We start from the raw sequence: 18,475 nt of genomic DNA on the forward strand, positions 1-18,475 counted from the left end.
GTTTATTTGTCTTTTACTATTCACACACATAGGTTTTATTGGATGTTGCTTTTCCAGCAAGCTCTAGTACATTTGAAAATAACAAGACGCTGGGGAGCAAAGGTGAGGTTGCTGCCCCAAATCCTGAGTGTAATCAGTGCCAGTTTTTTTGACGGGATGATGGAAAACCCAGGACTGAGAGAGTTATCCTGCCAGGAAGGAAACATCCAGGGCGTGAGACGCAGGGGTCACAGCGCCGTCGGGGTCCACTGCAAGGAAAGATGAACCAAGGGCTCGGCCCAGTGGGCTGGTGGCCATGGTAAGGGTTTGTATCACCCCGGCAGTGTGGTGGTGGGTGGAGGAAGGAGGAGGGGGCTCCAGTGGGACCCTGCCCCGCTGCCTCGGCAGCTGAACCACGAGGCAGACCTTGGCCATCACCAGGAAAGAGCACTTCTTGGTTCGCTGTTTGCTATTTGGGTTGGATTCAACAGACTTTGAAAATCACTTCCGAGATTTGGGAGGAAAACAGTTTTTTGAACAAGCTACTGGATGAACTGTTCAGCCTTCCTTTTTTACTGATCACTGCCTCCTATGCGTGAGTTTCCAGGTGGCTTCTAGGGTTGTGTCTCCTTGCCTCGAAGGGCCTGGTGGATGGATCCTTCCCCGAATCCTGCCTGCCCTCTCCTCCTGCTGCAGAGCAGCTGCAGCCCGCAGGGCGCCGTGCCCTCTCCGCCTTCCCCAGGAGATAACACCGCAGTCCCCGCAGCCCCCCGGCCCTCCCCGACACCCCCACGGGGCAAAGCGGCCGGGAAGGCGAAGAAGACGCCGTCCCCCGCCCCCATCTCCGCTCCCCCCCAGGTGCCCCGCGGCTCCCGGCGGGCACTGGCGGCGACAGGGCGGCAGCAGCCTGCTCGGGCGGCCCTCGGCGGCCAGGCCGGCGGGCTGCGGGGCTGCGGGGCTGCGGGGCGCTCGGCCGGCGTTGCCCCGCCGTGCCCCGGCGCTTGGGGCGGCGCGGCGCCGGCAGGCGGCCGCTCCCTTTCCCGTGCCCTGCCGGTGGCTTCGGGACGGGGCGAAGGGTGTTCCGGGAGGAGGAGGAGGAGAGGAGCGAGGAGGGGCGGGCAGCCTGCCCGCCTTCTGAACGATGTGGCTGAAACAGAAATGTGAGTAGCAGCCCCGGGGCAAAGGGGGCGAGTGAGGACGAGCAGCAGGGAGGGCGCCGGTGCCCGCCCCGCAGCCCGGGCGAGCCCACAGCCCCGTCGCCTCCGGGAAGCGGCGGGAGGGGGCCCAGAGCCCGGCCTGGCGGCCTGACCCTTGGCCGGCACCTGCAAAAGCAGGTCGGCCCCCGGCTTGGCGAGTTGGGAGTAGTTCAAGGTGGAGTCGTTGAAGGAGATGATTCTTGCCCCCCCCCCCCCGTTCATGCCCTGCTGCGCGCAGCTGGAGATGTATCCGCGAGGTGTGGCAGCGGGACGATTTTGAGTAAGCTAAGCACGACGAGATGCCAACCAAACACCCAAACTTTTAAAAACAGGAGCGTGCTTTTAGTTGCTGCCGAGGAGCAGGCGGGCACCTGAGGGAGAAAGGGAACGGGGAAGTGTTGGGGAGATGGGACTGCTGATGGTCTGCTTGGCGGCCTGCCTGCCCCGCCGCGCCTCTTCCCCGCTCCCCTCTGCCCTCTCCCCCGCCCCGCACCCGGGCACGGCAGCGCAGCCCTGGCCCGGGACCCGCCCGTGGCGGCCGCGGAGCGGGGCAGGGAGGGCTCTGCCGCCCGTCCGGTGAGCCCAGCAAGGCCCTCGGCCTGGGCGCTCAGCCCCGTCGCGGGACGAGGAGCCACAGCCTCCAAAATCGGCGGCAGGGCAGTCTGGCTTCTCTTAGGGTCGAGCTGGCTTTGCATCTGATGGCTCTTAGCTGCTGTGGACATCAGATCTTGAGCTCTGTTTAACTCTCTTCAGTTTGCCTTGAGCTTCTGGCTTAGCTGCTTTCGGCTAGGGTTTTACGCGTGTGTTTGCAGGAATTCAAGTAAAAGAGTGTACGTACGCAGGATATGTAAGCTCAGTAAATCTAAGCGATCAGGGCGGACCCTGCAGGTAGCATCCGTGTGGTCCCCCGGTGCCTTCTGAATCCGAGGAAGCAAAAGCAGAAGAGGGTTGACAGTGAAAAAGTTTTCTGACAGTTTTGAGAACTAAGTGCAAACTGAGCGGGAGAGTTGGTAAATGTGTTCCCTTCAACCTTGAAAGGCATATTTTAGGACTGTTGGAAGAAGCTTGTGGTTTAAGTAAAATATGGAACATAATAACAGAAATTATGTGTTCTGTAGTTTCTCTTCTACCTTGGCAAAATGTTGTGCTGTTGAGCCTGCTTTGCTATAGGGTTGCTCCACAGTTTTGGTGAAAAACAGAACAAAATTGTAAAAATAAACCTGGTCAGCCAACAACAGAAAGTAAAAGCAAAACAAAACCTGACTGATGGTCTCATATATCATTACAATGCACACACACACACTCTGAAAAACTAATCATGGAAATCTTTAAATAAACATCTAGTCTTCACTTAATTTTTCCTGGGTTTTGTCTTTGAAACTTGTCACTTGGTCACATTTAAAAATTTTTGTGTATAAATCTGATGGTTTTATATATTCAAAAGAGAAAAAGTAAGTTTCATTCAACATTATTCCTGCAGCTTCCTTTTTCATGTGTGTGAACTTAGTGTTCACATTCCCTGCATGAATTAAATATTGGAATAATTTTGAGTTTTATTTTTAGTGCAGGTTTGCACCTCCATTAGGGGTAGAATGAGGTAGATTTCTTCTAGACTGAGGTAATAATGCGGAAGTTTGTTACATCTCTGAAGATTCATTATTTTTCATTCTCAATCTTTTGGTAAAAATATGGTAAGTTTCTCAGAGTACCTTCCTTACAGTCACACAAGTGCACATACTTCTGGCTACTTAGTACAATGACACTGAACATTTTAAGAGCTCAGATCGCTATCTTAAAATGGTTTACTGTCCTCTCTGTTTTTCTTTTCCTTTTTTGCTGATGCAGGAAATGAGAAACGGGATATTTACAGAAGAACCTCCAATGTTCATAATTACCTGCATTCTTCCTCACTGAGGTTCAAGGACTGGAGCACAGCGGTGCTTCAGTTGTTGACTGAGTCAGAGAGGGCCACTTGCCGCTTCTGTTGCTATTACAAAGAAAGGGCAATTCAAGTGATAGAACTGCTCAGTGTTAGTTTTACCAGCCTGCATTTTCTACAGTGTTTGGTAAGGCTTTTTGTTTTTAAAGCTAGGCAGAATGCAGGAATAACCGCATGCAGAAATACAGGACAGGGAGTAGCTGAACAGGTAAAAACTTTACAGGATAATATCTGTTTTGTATGGTGGATTAGAAATGGAACTTGCGTTAATGAAGTCTGCTCTTCAGACAAAACGTCAGACTTCCTCCTGTCACAAATAAGCAGGAGCAGAACCTGAGCAGAATGTGAGTGTTGAACTAGTGTGTCTGTTCAGCAGTAAAAGATGCAGACCGGTTGGGCAGTATTCACAGAAAAGACATTGGACCTGCAAAACAGGATTTGAAAACAATTGAACAAGTTGGTCTCATTCTAGAGAAAGGGTAAGGCAGAAATCTTTACATTTATAAAAGGCAATTCCAAGAAGGAAGGGAGTGTCTTCCTGAGTGTAAACTGTTGTAAGGAAGATTTAAACTAGATAACACACAGCATTTTTCTAGCAAGTTGACAGAGTGAATGTGTTGGATATTTTTGAACACTTGTTCCTTCAAAAGTTGATTTTAAGAACTATGAGCAAAAAAAAAATACTTGTTTTCAGGTTAATGGACCACTATGTTCAAGGACATGTTTCTTTACAGGTCAGGCAGTATCTCGTGACATCAAAACATCAGTGTGATATCCCGTGTTTAGCATCATAAATTAGTAGTGCATTTCTTCTAGATCAGGAATGCATGTTAGCATTTCTGATGAGGACGAAGAGCTGATATCCAGTATGGAATTTATTTGTATTTCTTCATAGTCAGGAAGTTTGTCAATCCTGTTGTTTCCATAGTGTGATGGGGAGTTTTAGGTTGGATATTAGGAAGCGCTTCCTCACACAGAGAGTGATTAGACATGGGAATGGACTTCCCAGGGAAGTGGTGGAGGCACCATCCCTGGATGTGCTCAAGGAAAGGCCGGATGTGGCACTTAGTGCCATGGTCTAGCTAATGTAGTAGTGTTAGGTCATAGGCTGGACTTGAGGATCTTAAAGGTCTTTTCCAGCCTTGGTGATTCTGTGATTCTGTAATACAGTTGAACCTCATGTTTCTTAGGGGCATTATGAATGTGGATTGAGGGAAGTCTTGGGGGGAGTTTTCTGCTTGAAGATCAATTTTAGAAACAAAAGGGGTTGTCAGATACAGGAATGCAACAAATGCTCTACTGCTGCATCTCTGAAGGCTGTAGTTAACACAGTATATCAGAAATAAAATAGCTGGTTTGTGTAGCAATGCCAGAGAAAATACAAGATTTTGTGGGTTGCTATGAAAACATTTTTATGTCTCTGTAGTTTTCTATTTATTTTTTTTTCTCTTGGCAGATTTTGTGAAATTAGCAGGGCTGCTGTTAACAGCATTGGCTGCTTGGTACTTGGGATACATATTTGCTTATCTTATACCCAACGAGACAATAACAACTTCTATTGCTAATCTTCGAGACTTTGGAAAGAAACCAGTGCTGAGGGGTATGTAGTTGTATTTTTTTTTTCCTTGTACTATATCTAATGTTGTGTATTTACATGGTAGTTTACAAATGGCTTGTTAGCTAATAAATTATTTGGTATGTGCTATTGTAAGTATGAAGTTGGCTGTGTAAAGTTAATTAATTACTGTGAGTCTGAACTATTCCTTAGACACTATCTTTGAAGAAACACAATGTCAGCCTCTATTTGCCAGTATGCAACTATAATTCATTTAATAGTAGTGTAAGTACACATTATTTGTTTGCTGGCACAAAGCTGCAGGTTCTATCACATGTATTTTACAGTTATAGTAAAGTGTTGAATCACTAACCAAACTTTGTGATTAAATTCTGATTATTTTTTCCCTCTAATCTGACTGGGTGGCTTAACGTGTAAATTTTTCTCAGGCTGTGACTATGTTATCATGTGAAAAAGGCTTGAAATGAGAATGATAACTACAAACTTCAAACTTTTTGCAGGAATCCTTCATCCCTGTAGCTCTTGCTTCCTGTTACCTGAAATAATTACTCTAGATTCTAACCAGATCATACTATATGGGGCATTTTCCCTAGATGAACTAGCTCTTGAGCCCAGCAGCTGTTCAAAAGTCAGTGATAAATTAAAGACTGGGCAAATCTGTGATACTGTTGCCATAATACTGGAAGACTGTCGGGATTGAGTTATTTATGCATGTCTGAGTTTAGCATGTTGACATTAAGTGATGCTTTCCATGTAGAAACTTTTTATGCAGCATACAAAAAAATATTTTCTCAACTTTGTTGTTGTAGCCCCAGTCCCAAAAAGGCAGAAGTGTGATCACTGGTCTCCCTGCTTACCTGGGAACTATGCCTATCGGATTCTTAGTGGTGGTGGCAAATTAAAGCTGGCTAAAATTTGTTTTGAGGATGAGATGTGAGTACCAGTTTAGCTTTGAATCTAAGCAAGTTCTTTGTAATGTGAAGAAGGATGTTTCATTTTGGTCCTGTAGCAGCAAGTAAGCTCCTGTCAGGGGGCTCATATTCTGGTGATGAACTTCAGAATATATCTGACAGTATTTAACTCTTTCTCCTCTCCCTCCCCCTCTTTTTAAATACCTAATCTCAGGTTATTTTCTTTATTACTCTACATATAGTTTCAGGTACGATTTTACATCTTCAAGGTTTGAGATAGCCAGTTTACAGTGTGTTGAATGGTCAACACCTTCTTGGAGTCAGGTTCTTTTAGGGCTTTTCAAACTGGACTGGTACAGTGACTTCAAAACCTTGCAATGGTCCTTTATGTAAATATAGTCCAAACAGGATATTGCCACAAAACCACATTTTATCTTGTGGTTTTGTTTTTTTCTACCTTATCTTTCTGGCTGCATTTGTACAAAGTACTTTTTTTATCAGGCTCATTTCGAAAGACTCATTGTGGATTGTTGAAGGAAACTGACTGATGTAATGTGCAAGATTTTGAAGCCATAGATTGTTTCCTACAAAGTCTTGAGTTAAATAACAGAAGAAAACATGAACATCAGAAGGTGCTTTAGCATTGGTAAACATAACTTTGGATTAGAGCTTCTGGGTGGATGCATTCTTCTGATACTATATTTCTTTCCATTCCAGGCTTATAAGTGAAGAGAAAGGTAATGTTGGAAGAGGTATAAACATAGCCATTGTGAATTGTAAGTAAGAGAAAAAAAGTCAATGTACTGCAATAGTTTACAGAGGTTCTTGGGGGGATGTGAGTTTGATTTGTGGGTTTTCTTAGTAGATGAAAGGGAAAAATGGCAAACTTGATTCATTTTAAATGTAATAAAAACAAATCTGTGTTTGAGAGAAAAAGCCTTTTGGATAAACAAAATAAACGTATTCATAATCAGTATAAGAAAATAGAAAATGTGTTCATAGAAGCAGTATTATGTGTATTTTGTTAGCTAAAATAATTGCTTCTTATGTAACATGGCAAAATATCCATGACCTCCAGCAGTAAGACTCCACTTTCAGGTTCAATCCGTGATAATATTACACATTTTTAAACAGCCATTTCCTGCATCATACAAACAAACATTCATTTTAGCTACACTTTCTGTACATCTGCAGGCAAAACTGTCCATTGTCTCCAACCAATTTGTAGTGAGATGTATTTTCTACATTACATTTTCTACATTTTCTACATTTCTACATTTTCTAATTAGGTCAGTCAAGCTAATGACTGTGCTCAATAAGTTTCTTATGGCATCACACTTTTATTCCATAATGATAACTCTTTCTGCTCTGAAGGAATATGGTCACTGGTAAGAAGGAAGACAGAACTATTAAGCCCAAGCTAACAATACAGAGGGAGAGAGAAAGAATTTTGTGGATTTCTGCAGTTCTCATGACAGCCTTTTCATTTTTTTGTGATCTCTGCTCAGAAGGCAGCCCAGTTCTGGAACTCTGTTTTATCACTGATAGTTTTTTGCCCCCTTTTCCCTTCATCAGCGTGATAAACCTGCCATTTAAAATGCTATGTTTAGAATAATTTGCCTTCATGATTTTACCATATGTGGATCAAAGATAAGCCAGAATTAGTCAGGAACTGCCGGATCTTCTCACTAGAAATGAGCTGACACCCTCTAAATGGAAAAGACCCTCTCAAGTAGCAGGGCTATGTGTCTTGGATAACAAAAATCAATTAACTTGCCATGGATTTAGAAATTTGTACATGTCTTGTAGATAGCCATCTAAACAGCAGCTTAAATAATTATGGATATTGACCAAAATGTTTTGGAATTGTTTGCATGCCCAGTTTCTGATATGGTAATAAGTGTTGAGTTTCTGTCCACTGAGATTCAAATGCTGTGAAAGCTTGCACATCTGAAACACTGTGCAGAATAGTATTAAGCTCATTCCAAGAGTCTTAGGCTTAACCAATTTTCCTCTTTTTGGTTATGACTAGTATAGTATATGTATATATAAAAACATGGAAATACACAGTAAACTGAGTTCCCTCTTTAAAAAACAAACTAATACAAATGTTTTAGTCACATACAGAGACTATGTGAAGCAAAATACTCTTCCCAAATCTTAAATGTATGCTACTCCATATGCCTTCCAATCTAAAAACGTAAACATAAGAAAACTCAGAAGCACAATGATACACAAAATTAGAGATACCTAGCTTTAGCTGAAAATGCTCTACATCCTGGTTGAATTTAATGATTTTCACTTACATTTACACAACTTTTTTTTAATTACAGATAAAACAGGGAAAGCTACATCGACAAAATATTTTGACATGTGGAGAGGAGGTAGGCAAAAGAGTGTGATAGAGCTTTTTTGTTAGTGTTTCAACATTAAGGCAAGACTTACTTACATTTATATAATTATCCTGCTCTTTCAAATTACTATGATTGTATTATCAAAGGGGATTCACTAGAAACAAGCAGCTGTTTGCTCTGGTCAGATCTGATGACAAATTTTTCCAGAAAAGCTGAATTTCTCCTGTTGGTTGAGATAATTGTCTTTTTTTTTTTTAATTGTTTTGTTCCTTTTTTTTTTTATTGTTAGATTGTCATTTATTTATTTATTTATTTCCCCGTTATTTCAGTCTGGTAGGAATAGCACTTAAACAGGTACCACATCAATATACTTTACTCAGCAAAATGCCATTCCTGACATATTTTGTTCTATTTTAGTTGTAAAATCATCATAGGGAATATGCTGATCTGCCCTTTAACATCCTTTCGTGTAGCTAGAAAGGTGATGTACTTTAAGAAGAGCTTTTAACACTTTTTCCAAACTTTGAACAGTGACAGTTTCCTTACCATTATTAAGGACAAAAAATACTATGAGGCACTGAAAGCTGCTTCTCTGACCATGTAAAAATGCTTGTGACCTTACATGCATGAATAGAAATCCCATTGAGACTAACCAGGGGCTACAATTTTATATATGGTATGTAGACTGTAAAGTCTCCAGGGTGCCTGTTAAAATTTTTTATATGGCAACAAGTGTCTTGTGTATTTTTGGCAATAGCAGAACCAGTAAATAGCTTAGTGCTGCAAATAGTCTGCCTAGTCATGAAAGTGGATGTACAGTGGGGTGTGTAACTTGGCTCTGAAGTTAGCACGGTAGTAGGAAGCTCACTGAGCGGAAATTACTCCTCTTGGGCTATTCCATGCTTTGCTTGCATGTGTGAGGTAAACATAAGAAACCATCTGTATACTTACCTCGGGCATAAAAGGCTTTTGCAGAAGTTCAGAAGTATATTTGTTTACTACTGAGAAATACAGATCAGCTAGCAGCTTTCTGCACCTTTCAGGATTAGACCTTCTTCCTGTAAGCAGAAAAATTGCCTAATTAGGTCTCATTTTGAATAGACAAGGTTAAACAATGAAAACAAGTTGAAAGTATGTGGAGTATGATATGAGTCTAAGTAACAATCTCTTGTGTGACTGATTCAACAGACCATTCAGAAGAGATGGTGACTTTCATTAAAAATGCACCAGAAGGGTCTCTGCTTTTGATGGTGACTCATGACGATGGAAGCACCCGGTAAGCAAGTTATTTATGTCAGGCTGAGGAAAAGAGCAGTGAATAGCTTGAAAATCACTGTTGCATAGGGGTGTAAAGGAGTGGTAAATTTCACTTGACAGTCACGGTTGTTCTCTTATTTCTTGCTTAAAAGTTTTTGGTTCCATGTCCATTCAGTGCTTGCCCATATCATGTATGTTGATGCTTCCAAAGAGGGATAGATAGTGTTGTGTTTGTTTAGAAGGACCAGTTGTCCTCATGAACGGTACTGCTCTGGGTCACACCTTCTATTAAGAAGGTATCCACAACTCCAATTATAATGTATCTAGTTCACATTCCTTCTTATATCTTAACCTGATTCTTCACATCCTTTTTATTTGATTTCATTATATGATAATTATACAGGGAAAGACTTACTCATTTGGTTGACAAACCATGATGCCTTTGTCCTTATTTAAGAAGGGTTAAAATGTCAAATAGTATTTTAGATATTTTTTTCTTTCTGCTATGCAGTTACAAACAGGTCGTATTAATACTAGGAATGTAGAAAGGAGGAAGAAAAAGCATTTTGTTCTGTGAGTTTAATAGCATGCTACTAAGACATCTCTTAGAACTTCTTGTTGGTTCTGCTGACCTATTGATGTAAAGCATGAATCGGCTATTTTGTTTTTCAAAATTTTTCACCTCCGGAATTTTTAACAGTTTCTTGCATTTAATTTTTTCAGGTTGAAAGATGATGCCAAAAAATTAGTAGAAGAGCTGGGAAGTAAAGAAATACAGAATATGAAGTTCAGGTCAAGCTGGGCTTTTATAGCTGCCAAAGGCTTCAAGCTTCCAGATGATATCCAAAAAGAAAAGGTCAGGTTCATTTTATTTTCACTTTGTGTTTGTTTGTATATCGGGTGTAGCTTTCAGGCCCAGATATCATGGGTTAGCTATAATTACTGTAATCTGGTCAGGAAGCCTCAGTCATACCAAGCAAGTTCTCCAAGGCATTATCATTCCTTACTTTGGATCTGGGCCATGTGCTGACTTCTACCACACCATCACTAAACCATCTATAGAGGGATTTCAGAGGTGACAAGTGATTCTAGAAAGTGTCAGTTTTGAAATGTCCAACTGACATGCAGTATAGAGACTCACATTTTCTTTTGGAAGGACAAATTCCAAGGACTTCATAAAGACTTTTTATATGCAAATTGGGCTGTCTCACATTGGCTATGCAAATACATCAATGTTTGCATCACAAAACTTTTCTGAATAACTTGTCCAATTTCTTTTTACATCGGTGGTCTTCTTGTATCTGCTTTCTGTAAGCCCAGTAGTGCTCATTTGTATGAAAGAGACTCAGTACAGAAGTCAGTTCCTTTGATGATACTGACTTCCTCCAAAGGCATGTGAAACTTCCGTAGTTATATTCCCAGTTATATTCCCAGAATATTGGTGCACTCTTCTTCATATTGCAGAGCTTCTGCAGGAAAAAGATATTCAATTTAGTGTAGACTATGACTAGTAGAATCTTCACTCATTGTGTCAGGCAAGTACTGCAACGTGCTACTTAGCTGCCCAGTTCTGTCCATTACCTGCTTGTGTTGTATGAGGTTTGACAAACTAGTTTGTAAAAGGTGAACCAAATATTGTTGGGGTTTTTTTGTTTTTTAACAGATAAATCACTCTGATATGAAGAAGAACAGATACGGTGGCTGGCCAGCTGAAATCCAAATAGAAGGCTGTATCCCAAGAAATCTGATTTAAACAAATGCATACCTCATTAATAAAGATGATTCTATATTTTTATATCTATGACTCTAGTAAATAGACTACAGAACCCAATAAGCATCTGGGCAGTAATTGTAAAGGAAGTCATATGCACAGTTTTTAACCTCTCTTTCCTCTGTGAGTTTTTACTATAAGTGAAAATAAATAGGTATTTTGATGACAAGTGGAAATAAAATGCTCTGGTTTGGAATTACACTGTTCAGGAAGTCATTCATAAAATACTAGGATTTTTGAAAGACATCACACACTGTCATTACTAATTTTAGGGTTTTGGTTTTGTTTGTTTATTTGTTTTTAGTGTCTGTTTTCTTTTGGTTCCTTTTAAAGACTAATACAAAATAGAACTTCATCTAAATTGTAATATCAAATCACTAGGAATAAAGCAAATTATTTTGATGTTTACTAAATAACTTCAGTTCTCTCCAGAAAAAGTATGGAAATAGCAGTTATATTTGTTGAGCTGATTTTGGTGATGTTGACAACGTGGAATAGCAATGTTAACACATAAAGATCAAGTTACTCGAATTATTTTATCAAATTTAAGCTGTAAATTGACATGGTATGTTTGAATTATTTTTTTCATCCTATAAGTTTAACTTATTAAATAAGTGTAGGGACTTCATGGAAGCTTAAGCATTATTCATGTTAACTGTAGAATCAAACACATTTCATGTAAGGAAACTGTTAAAGCCCTTTATTCAATTTCCCTTTTTCTGAAGCACATCAAGTCTGTCTGGACCTTTCTTAACTCATGTTTGGCCCCCTTGTTGTTCAAAAGCCTCCCATGTGGCAGATTCCACAGCTTAAGTTGCTTCCTGTAGCATTTCACTGTTATTCTAGTAATTCCCCAAACATACCGAATTAACCTTAGAGGACCAAGCCAATTACTTGAAGAATAACTCATCACTATTCTTTTTATCCCAGTCTATTACGTATCTGAAGACTGTCCTCATCAAATTTCTCATCCTGAGACTGAACCTACCTGGCATATTTTAATCTTTCTTTACGTTGTTCTCAACATTAAAATGTTTGTTTAGCAGCAACTTTCTTAACATGCTGTGCTTCTAATGAGTCCTAGCACTCTATGCAGCTACTTAGGAGTGTCCCACACTCTAGACTTTGGGCAGGAGAAAATCAGAAGTGGTGACCTGAGAGGGTGGCTGCAAACAGCCAGGTTCAGTCTGCTCTTGTGTTCTGTGTTGCCTGGTTGAAGCCCTCCCAGCCGTGCTCCAAATCTCTACCCTTGTTGCCTCTGCTACTACCTGCTTATAGTCAGTGCTGTGTTCCCAGCAGCTGTTTGGTGTCATGTCCCCCACGAGTCCCTCAAGCTCTTGTTTCCTGCTACCAGTTTGTGAACTGCTCAGTAGCCAAGGACACTGCCAAAGAAAGCAGTTAAATTAATTTGACTATCACAATGGCTGCTCCTTATCACCTTGCTACTGATGAGGTGGTTACAAATTGAGTACTTAAATAGCTGTCTCAAGATTTTTCACATCTAAGTCCTTCTTCTTTTGTTTGTTGTTTGTTGTTTTTTTTTGGGGGGGTTGTTGCTTGTTCAGCCTACAAATCATGTAGGTCAGAGGCTTTGCTGTGGTATTTTACACAACTAATAGTAAGTGCATGTGAACTGTTGTAACACGTGCTGAACTTGGCCTCATTCTTGAAAAAGGGGTTTGGATGGAAGACTGTGAGGGACCAGCCCTCGGGACCCATACTTGCTAGAATTGGGTGTCGAAACCCCATTGTAATCCCTCTCATTGACGTCCCAAAAGGCCTTCCTGAGAGGATGGAGACAGTGCTGATGGCCTGTATATGGCCTGCAACCTGCATGTAGAGTGGATGAGATAAGGACAGTGATTGAGGGGGCAGACGTCCACTCTAGCTGCTCAGGCTTATGACTCAAATACTCTTGCTTATCCTGGTGAAACACGGGATCTAGGCCTATGAAGCAGGGGGCTGCAATGGTGGGCTTTGGGGACTTCACTGACACCAGCTCTCCCCTGTTGGCTGGCCCAATGCTGGATCCAGGACAGGTGATTTTCTGTTATCACCTTAATCAGATCGAGGGGTATCGGACAGTCAAGCATTTCCTCAGACCATGACATTTTAGTCACTCCCTAGAAGGGCCAGCTCTGAGACAAAGGTTGGATCCAGCCACAACTGGGCTCCTCTCAGAGAGGAGGTTAGAAAGCAAGGGGGTCCGATCTGAATCTCCCTGCGTTGCCCTACCTGGGTTGTGAAAAGACCCAAGGTTCACTAGCAGCTGCAGGCCACTTCACAGCTAAGAAAACTTCGATGCATCTGCTGCTGTTCCTTACACGTGTTTTAGTATGAGAGGAGAGTTACCACAAGCGTCTGCCTTCCGTTTGAGCCTGTGGTGGGACACAGCTTCTGTGAAGATACTTCAGTGCTTATTCCTTGGGAGGTTTGAAGCAGTGGATTCCAGGTGCCTTGTGTGTGCTTCCAAGGGATGTTACAGCATTATTGTTAGTGTTACAGGACTTGGCAGTGCTGGTTGATGAGAAGCTCAACGTGAGCTGGTAATGGGCACTTGGAGCCCAGAAAGCCAACCATGTTCTGGGCTGCATCAAAATAAGCGTGGCCAGCAGGTCAAGGGAGGTGATTCTACCCCTCTGCTCTCATGAGACCCCCACCTAGAGTACTCTGTCCAGTTCTAGAGCCCCCAACACATGAAGGAGATGGAGCTGTTGGCGTGAGTCCAGAGGAGGGCCACAAAGATGATCCGAGGGCTGGAGCACTCCTCCTATGAAGACAGGCTGAGAGAGTTGGGTTGGTTCAGCATGGAGAAGAGAAGGCTCCGGGGACACCTTATAGCAGCCTTCCAGTACTTCAAGGGGGCTTATAAGAAAAAACTGGCAGACATGCTTTTTAGCAGGGCCTGTGGCAATCGGAAAAGGGGTAATGGCCTTAAACTGGAAGAGAACAGATTTAGATTAGACAACAGGAAGAAATTATTAACTATGAGGGTGCTGAGGCACTGACACAAGTTGCCCAGAGAAGTTGTGGCTGCCCCCTCCCTGGAAGTGTTCAAGGCCAGGTTGGATGGGGCTTTCAGCAGCTTGGTCTAGCGGGAGGTGTCCCTGGCCACGGCAGGGGGTTGGAACTAGATGATCTTTAAGGTCCCTTCCAACCCAAAGTATTCTATGATTCTATTTTTTATATACATATATGTATGTGTATGTATATGTGTATATATATATATATATATATATATATATATATATATATATAAAAAACACTTATATATAGATGTTACAGTGCTATCAAAGTTGTCCTGTGCTTTCGATAAAGTGACCTAACAAATTGTACTTAGCATTCCTGTTATCTAGATCAATGCCTAAACATATGGCTGGTGTATGTTCATTTTCTTAACTGTACAGCTTCATGTCACCAATGATTTATTCCGGCAGTGTTCATGTTACTGGCAGAACATTTATTCCTTTACACTGCAATCACCCTTTGTTAACATGCCTGAGTTATAAAAATAACATAATTACAGTACCAACAGTTGGCAATCTTCTGAAACAGTCCTCAAACTCTGTGCAGTCTGACAGCCCTTGCCTTCTGCTCTAGGCCACAATTTATCTTACATCAGTTACAATTAAATTTCACATCAGCTTCTGTGCAGCTGTTACCATGAAATGTGCAAGTACTCCAATTACTCCATTCTCTTCAAGTACTCCATTCTTTACATTCTTTACATTTACTCTGTTCTTCATGGCCCTTTCAAGTTCTCTGTTCATTACAAACAGTACAAGTCAACAGTACAAGATGCATACCGATAATCTGAATCACAGACCAAACTACCAAGAACCTTTCACAGCATAAATCCTGGCAAAACATTCTTGAACTCTGTGGTGGTTTCGCTTTTTCAGAAATGCAGCTGAGTTGTCTAGACAAGAGTGTTAATAATCTGCAGTGCTGAGTAGGTATCATGCCATAGTGTTTAAATCTGGTAGGCAGGGAAGCCTCAAGTACTTTGATAACTCTCTGACCTCAAGAAATTACGGAAAAGTGGCCACTTGAGCAAAAAAAGGTGTCGCTTTTTCAATCTCGTTTCAGAATAGAAGCTATCTTACAGATTGTTGGTTTGAAAGTGGGATTTTGACCTTGCACAGAAAATGAACACTTTTAAACCAACTGTCTTCTAAGGAGGAGTTTAAAACTTTTTCATGGAACCATAATTCAAAAAAATTAATACGGGAAAACATGAAATAGAATTGGATTTTAAAATAATCGCAATACCAGAAAATTAAACATTTAATTTTATCTGGGGACGAGGCCATAGGATGTAGGATCTCTTATCCCGATCCTTAAGTTGTCTGTCCTGTGCTCTACACCACAGGCAAACTCCAGCAGTGGAGGTCAACATTGTCCATGCCAGATGACACTGTCAATCATAAGCAGCGGGTAAGAAGTGATTTGCTGCGCTCTCCTGGGCCAAGTGGGTGCTGTGGCCTTCAGCACAGGTAGATGGTGTGGTCTGCACCATGCCTTGTGAAATACTTCTGGGTGGTTAGAATAACATGCAGGATCACCACCATGAAATGAGGTTAAAACCTGCAGAACAATTAATCTTTTCCCAACCAAGCTAGGCAAATCCAATGGGAAAACATGAGCTTTAGACAGTAGCATTACTCAGGGCTTGGGTTTATATATTTAAAAGCAAAATGGCACAGCAGCAGGTGGCAGCAGTGTCTTTCCAGATCCTCTGCATCTGCTTGAAGTTCTCTACTTCTCTGTGGTTACTGGTCACACTGCCTTTCACTTGCCAGCAGCTTGGCCTCTAGTGTCAGACCTTCCTTTTCTGTGCTTTGCCAGTAGCAGATTTCAAATATTACCACCAGCACCAGCCTACCAATCCATGTTTCTTACAAGGAGTGTTTGAGTAGGTCCCTCATATCCCCTGACCACTTAGGTAGACATTTTAGATAGAAACCATTTAGATAGAAACTATCATGAGTCCCACTTTTCCCTCCAGCATGAGCATGACACAACTAATCCCGTAAAGAACAAAGGAGTGGGACAGAAGCCCTTTTTTATTTTTCCATTTAAGAGAATGAAAAGCATTTCAGGCTCTTGACATGTCTCTTAAAAATCCCTAGATCCCTAGCAGCCCAATTTGATGGCAATGGTAGGAAATGGTAGGTAACATTTCCAGTTTCTCAGTGGTAACTTTCTTTAGGTTCTTTGTGTATTGTTATCTACCTCAAAGTGGGAAGTTTCCACTATATTTAAAAGAAAAATACAAGAAAGGGAAAGTTCTTCAGTGAAAGATGCCCTTTCATAGGCAGTCTGCGCTTAACGCAAAACTGCCACTGACTGCAGTCCACTCAGAAGAGCAAAGAGAAGCTGATGATTTTCCTTGCACATAGTGCCTGGTGGGAAGTAATAAATGAGTGTCATATCTCTGATCTCTTCTTAGCTGCAAGTGAAATACTGTGTGATGACTAGACTTCAGGGGATTAAGATGAGTCATTTTAATAATGGTTGAGCGACAGAAATTCCTAATTTCCTGAGACTTTGAAGTTTTTATTTCGCTTCTCTGCTGGTTGTTTTTGTGTTTTGGGGTTTTTTGTTCAGGTTTTTTTTTGTTTTGTTTGTTTGTTGTTTAGTTGTTGTTGTCCTCTTTCTTTGCAGGGGCAATTGTCAGCAGCATAGAAAATGTAGATTCTCCCCTTCAAATACAAACTTTCTACCAGCAATCCAGTACCCAACCTGCTTCAGATCTCATGAGTACTGATGAGCATCAGGAAATAACTCCTCTGAGCTTGGTAAGGTTGTGCCATGCTGATGCTGGGGGTTGATAAAAGCCATGCACCACACAAAAAAAATTAGGTTGGTGCAGTTCATCAGGACATGTAGCAGTGATAGTTAGACCAGTGGCTAGTACGTCCTAGCAGGCAAGGACCTCTCAGCAAGTGCCCAGACTGAGCATACGCATGTCTTCACATGGAACAGGCTCCCACCTGCTCCTGAAAGCATTGTTTGGACCACTTTACCCAGCAGTCTTGGTAAAAGTCTGGGCTGCAGGAACTGTCCTGGTTTGAGCCAGGATGAAGGAGCCAAATGCAATGTGCATATTAGATATGTATAGGAAAACCTTGCGTTAGGATTGTAATGTAGATTTTTATTAGAGCAAAAAAATCCACAACTGAAAATGGTTTTCCACCTCAGCAACCCTTTTAAAGGATCTTGGATGCCTGGGGATGTTTTTGTAATTGCTTCCTGTAAATGGTCTTCTACTCTGCAACACTTTACAGAAAACCACTTTCCCATCTGTTATCCCATTGTTTTAACAGAGTTTCCAGTTATTTGTAGCAGTCATTTACAAGAACCTTTTAAACTTCCATAAAATGAAATAGTTGTAGTCTATCTTCATTACTTCTTCAGCATAGGGTTGGTATGTACTTTAAAACTGAGGGACTGAGGGTTAAAATTCAGGGCGTGATAAAGTGACAGTAATTTGTAAATCAGCACTGAGCAACCTAGCATTGCCCAAATTCTTTCTGAAAGCTCTGAGCATGCATGTTTAATTGGAGAAGGTAGTTTGGGGGACCTGCAGGTGATTTTTCATCTGTAGGTCACTTTTTGAACATGTGCCATTATGAGCCATTGGCTGGTCAATATTAATTAATTTGGTGACTGAAAATACAGTTTGGCAAACACAGAGATGCTCCACGCCTTTCTAAACACCTGGGTTCTGTAAAAGTGAAAGAAGTTTCTGAAGACTGGGAGGTGAAGAGTTAAGGTATCCTGCAGCCTGCCCACACCTGGGACAGGAAAGCAGACAGGTCTTGAAAGTCTCCAGAGAAGGAGACTACAACCTCTCTGGGCAGCCTGTTCCAGTGCTCTGTCACCCTCACAGTAAACAAGTTTTTCCTCATGTTGAGGTGGAACTTCCTGTGTTGTAGCTTGGTGCCTGTTGCGAACGGGACGGGATGGCAGACAAGACGTATATGCACAGATGAAGATCTATTGCATGTAATGTTGGGGTCTTAACTCCTTAAAGCAGAAGGCACAAACACAGACAAATTGTAGGAAAATTGGGAGATCAGAAGTTGAAGTTTGAATGCAGAAGACATCTTAACAGTTAAATTTGCTGCTTCTAGCTAGATCAAACAATAAAAGTTAACCATGTAAATGCTAGCAACTTACTTATTATCAAGTTTTATACTAATTTGAACATGAATTATCAATCTTAAAGAATTCTATAATCTTAATGTTGAAAATTACTCAACATTAAGTTTGCTAATAAAGACAATGAAAGAGTTAATATCTCTCACCTTTGCCTGGCCACAGCTGGTCCCTGGGTGGATCATAATTCTCAAGAATTAGTCTCTCTGGCAGGTATCCCTGCTGGAGAGGAGGAGGTCCAGCAACCTCCTGGGAAAGTGTATGGGAAGTCCCCTCGATCAAAGATGGGACCAGGCTTTTACAGAATAAAGTGGATTGAGTTCTGTCA

At 41.6% G+C, this 18,475-nt stretch overlaps 1 protein-coding gene across 1 annotated transcript; it reads left to right on the top strand.

Annotated features, from left to right (window-relative positions):
* The first annotated feature begins 1,065 nt into the window (after positions 1–1,065).
* On the top strand, positions 1,066–11,009 carry FAM3B (FAM3 metabolism regulating signaling molecule B). The gene is made up of 8 exons (XM_051627711.1): positions 1,066–1,139; positions 4,571–4,714; positions 5,500–5,623; positions 6,319–6,377; positions 7,935–7,985; positions 9,144–9,231; positions 9,936–10,068; positions 10,876–11,009. Exons 1-8 carry the CDS (start codon positions 1,121–1,123, stop codon positions 10,963–10,965), a joined length of 708 nt encoding a protein of 235 aa, XP_051483671.1. The 5' UTR covers positions 1,066–1,120; the 3' UTR covers positions 10,966–11,009.
* Positions 11,010–18,475: the final 7,466 nt, after the last annotated feature.

Source organism: Apus apus, chromosome 1 (genome assembly GCF_020740795.1).
Source record: "Apus apus isolate bApuApu2 chromosome 1, bApuApu2.pri.cur, whole genome shotgun sequence".
NCBI lineage: Eukaryota > Metazoa > Chordata > Aves > Apodiformes > Apodidae > Apus > Apus apus.

What these genes read in the sequence shown, in the direction of transcription:
- FAM3B (XM_051627711.1), top strand. An exon ending in AAAGAAACCAGTGCTGAGGG is followed by an intron (nt 4,715 to 5,499) that starts GTATGTAGTTGT and finishes TTGTTGTTGTAG; the next exon opens with CCCCAGTCCCAAAAAGGCAG. An exon ending in AAACATAGCCATTGTGAATT is followed by an intron (nt 6,378 to 7,934) that starts GTAAGTAAGAGA and finishes TTTTAATTACAG; the next exon opens with ATAAAACAGGGAAAGCTACA.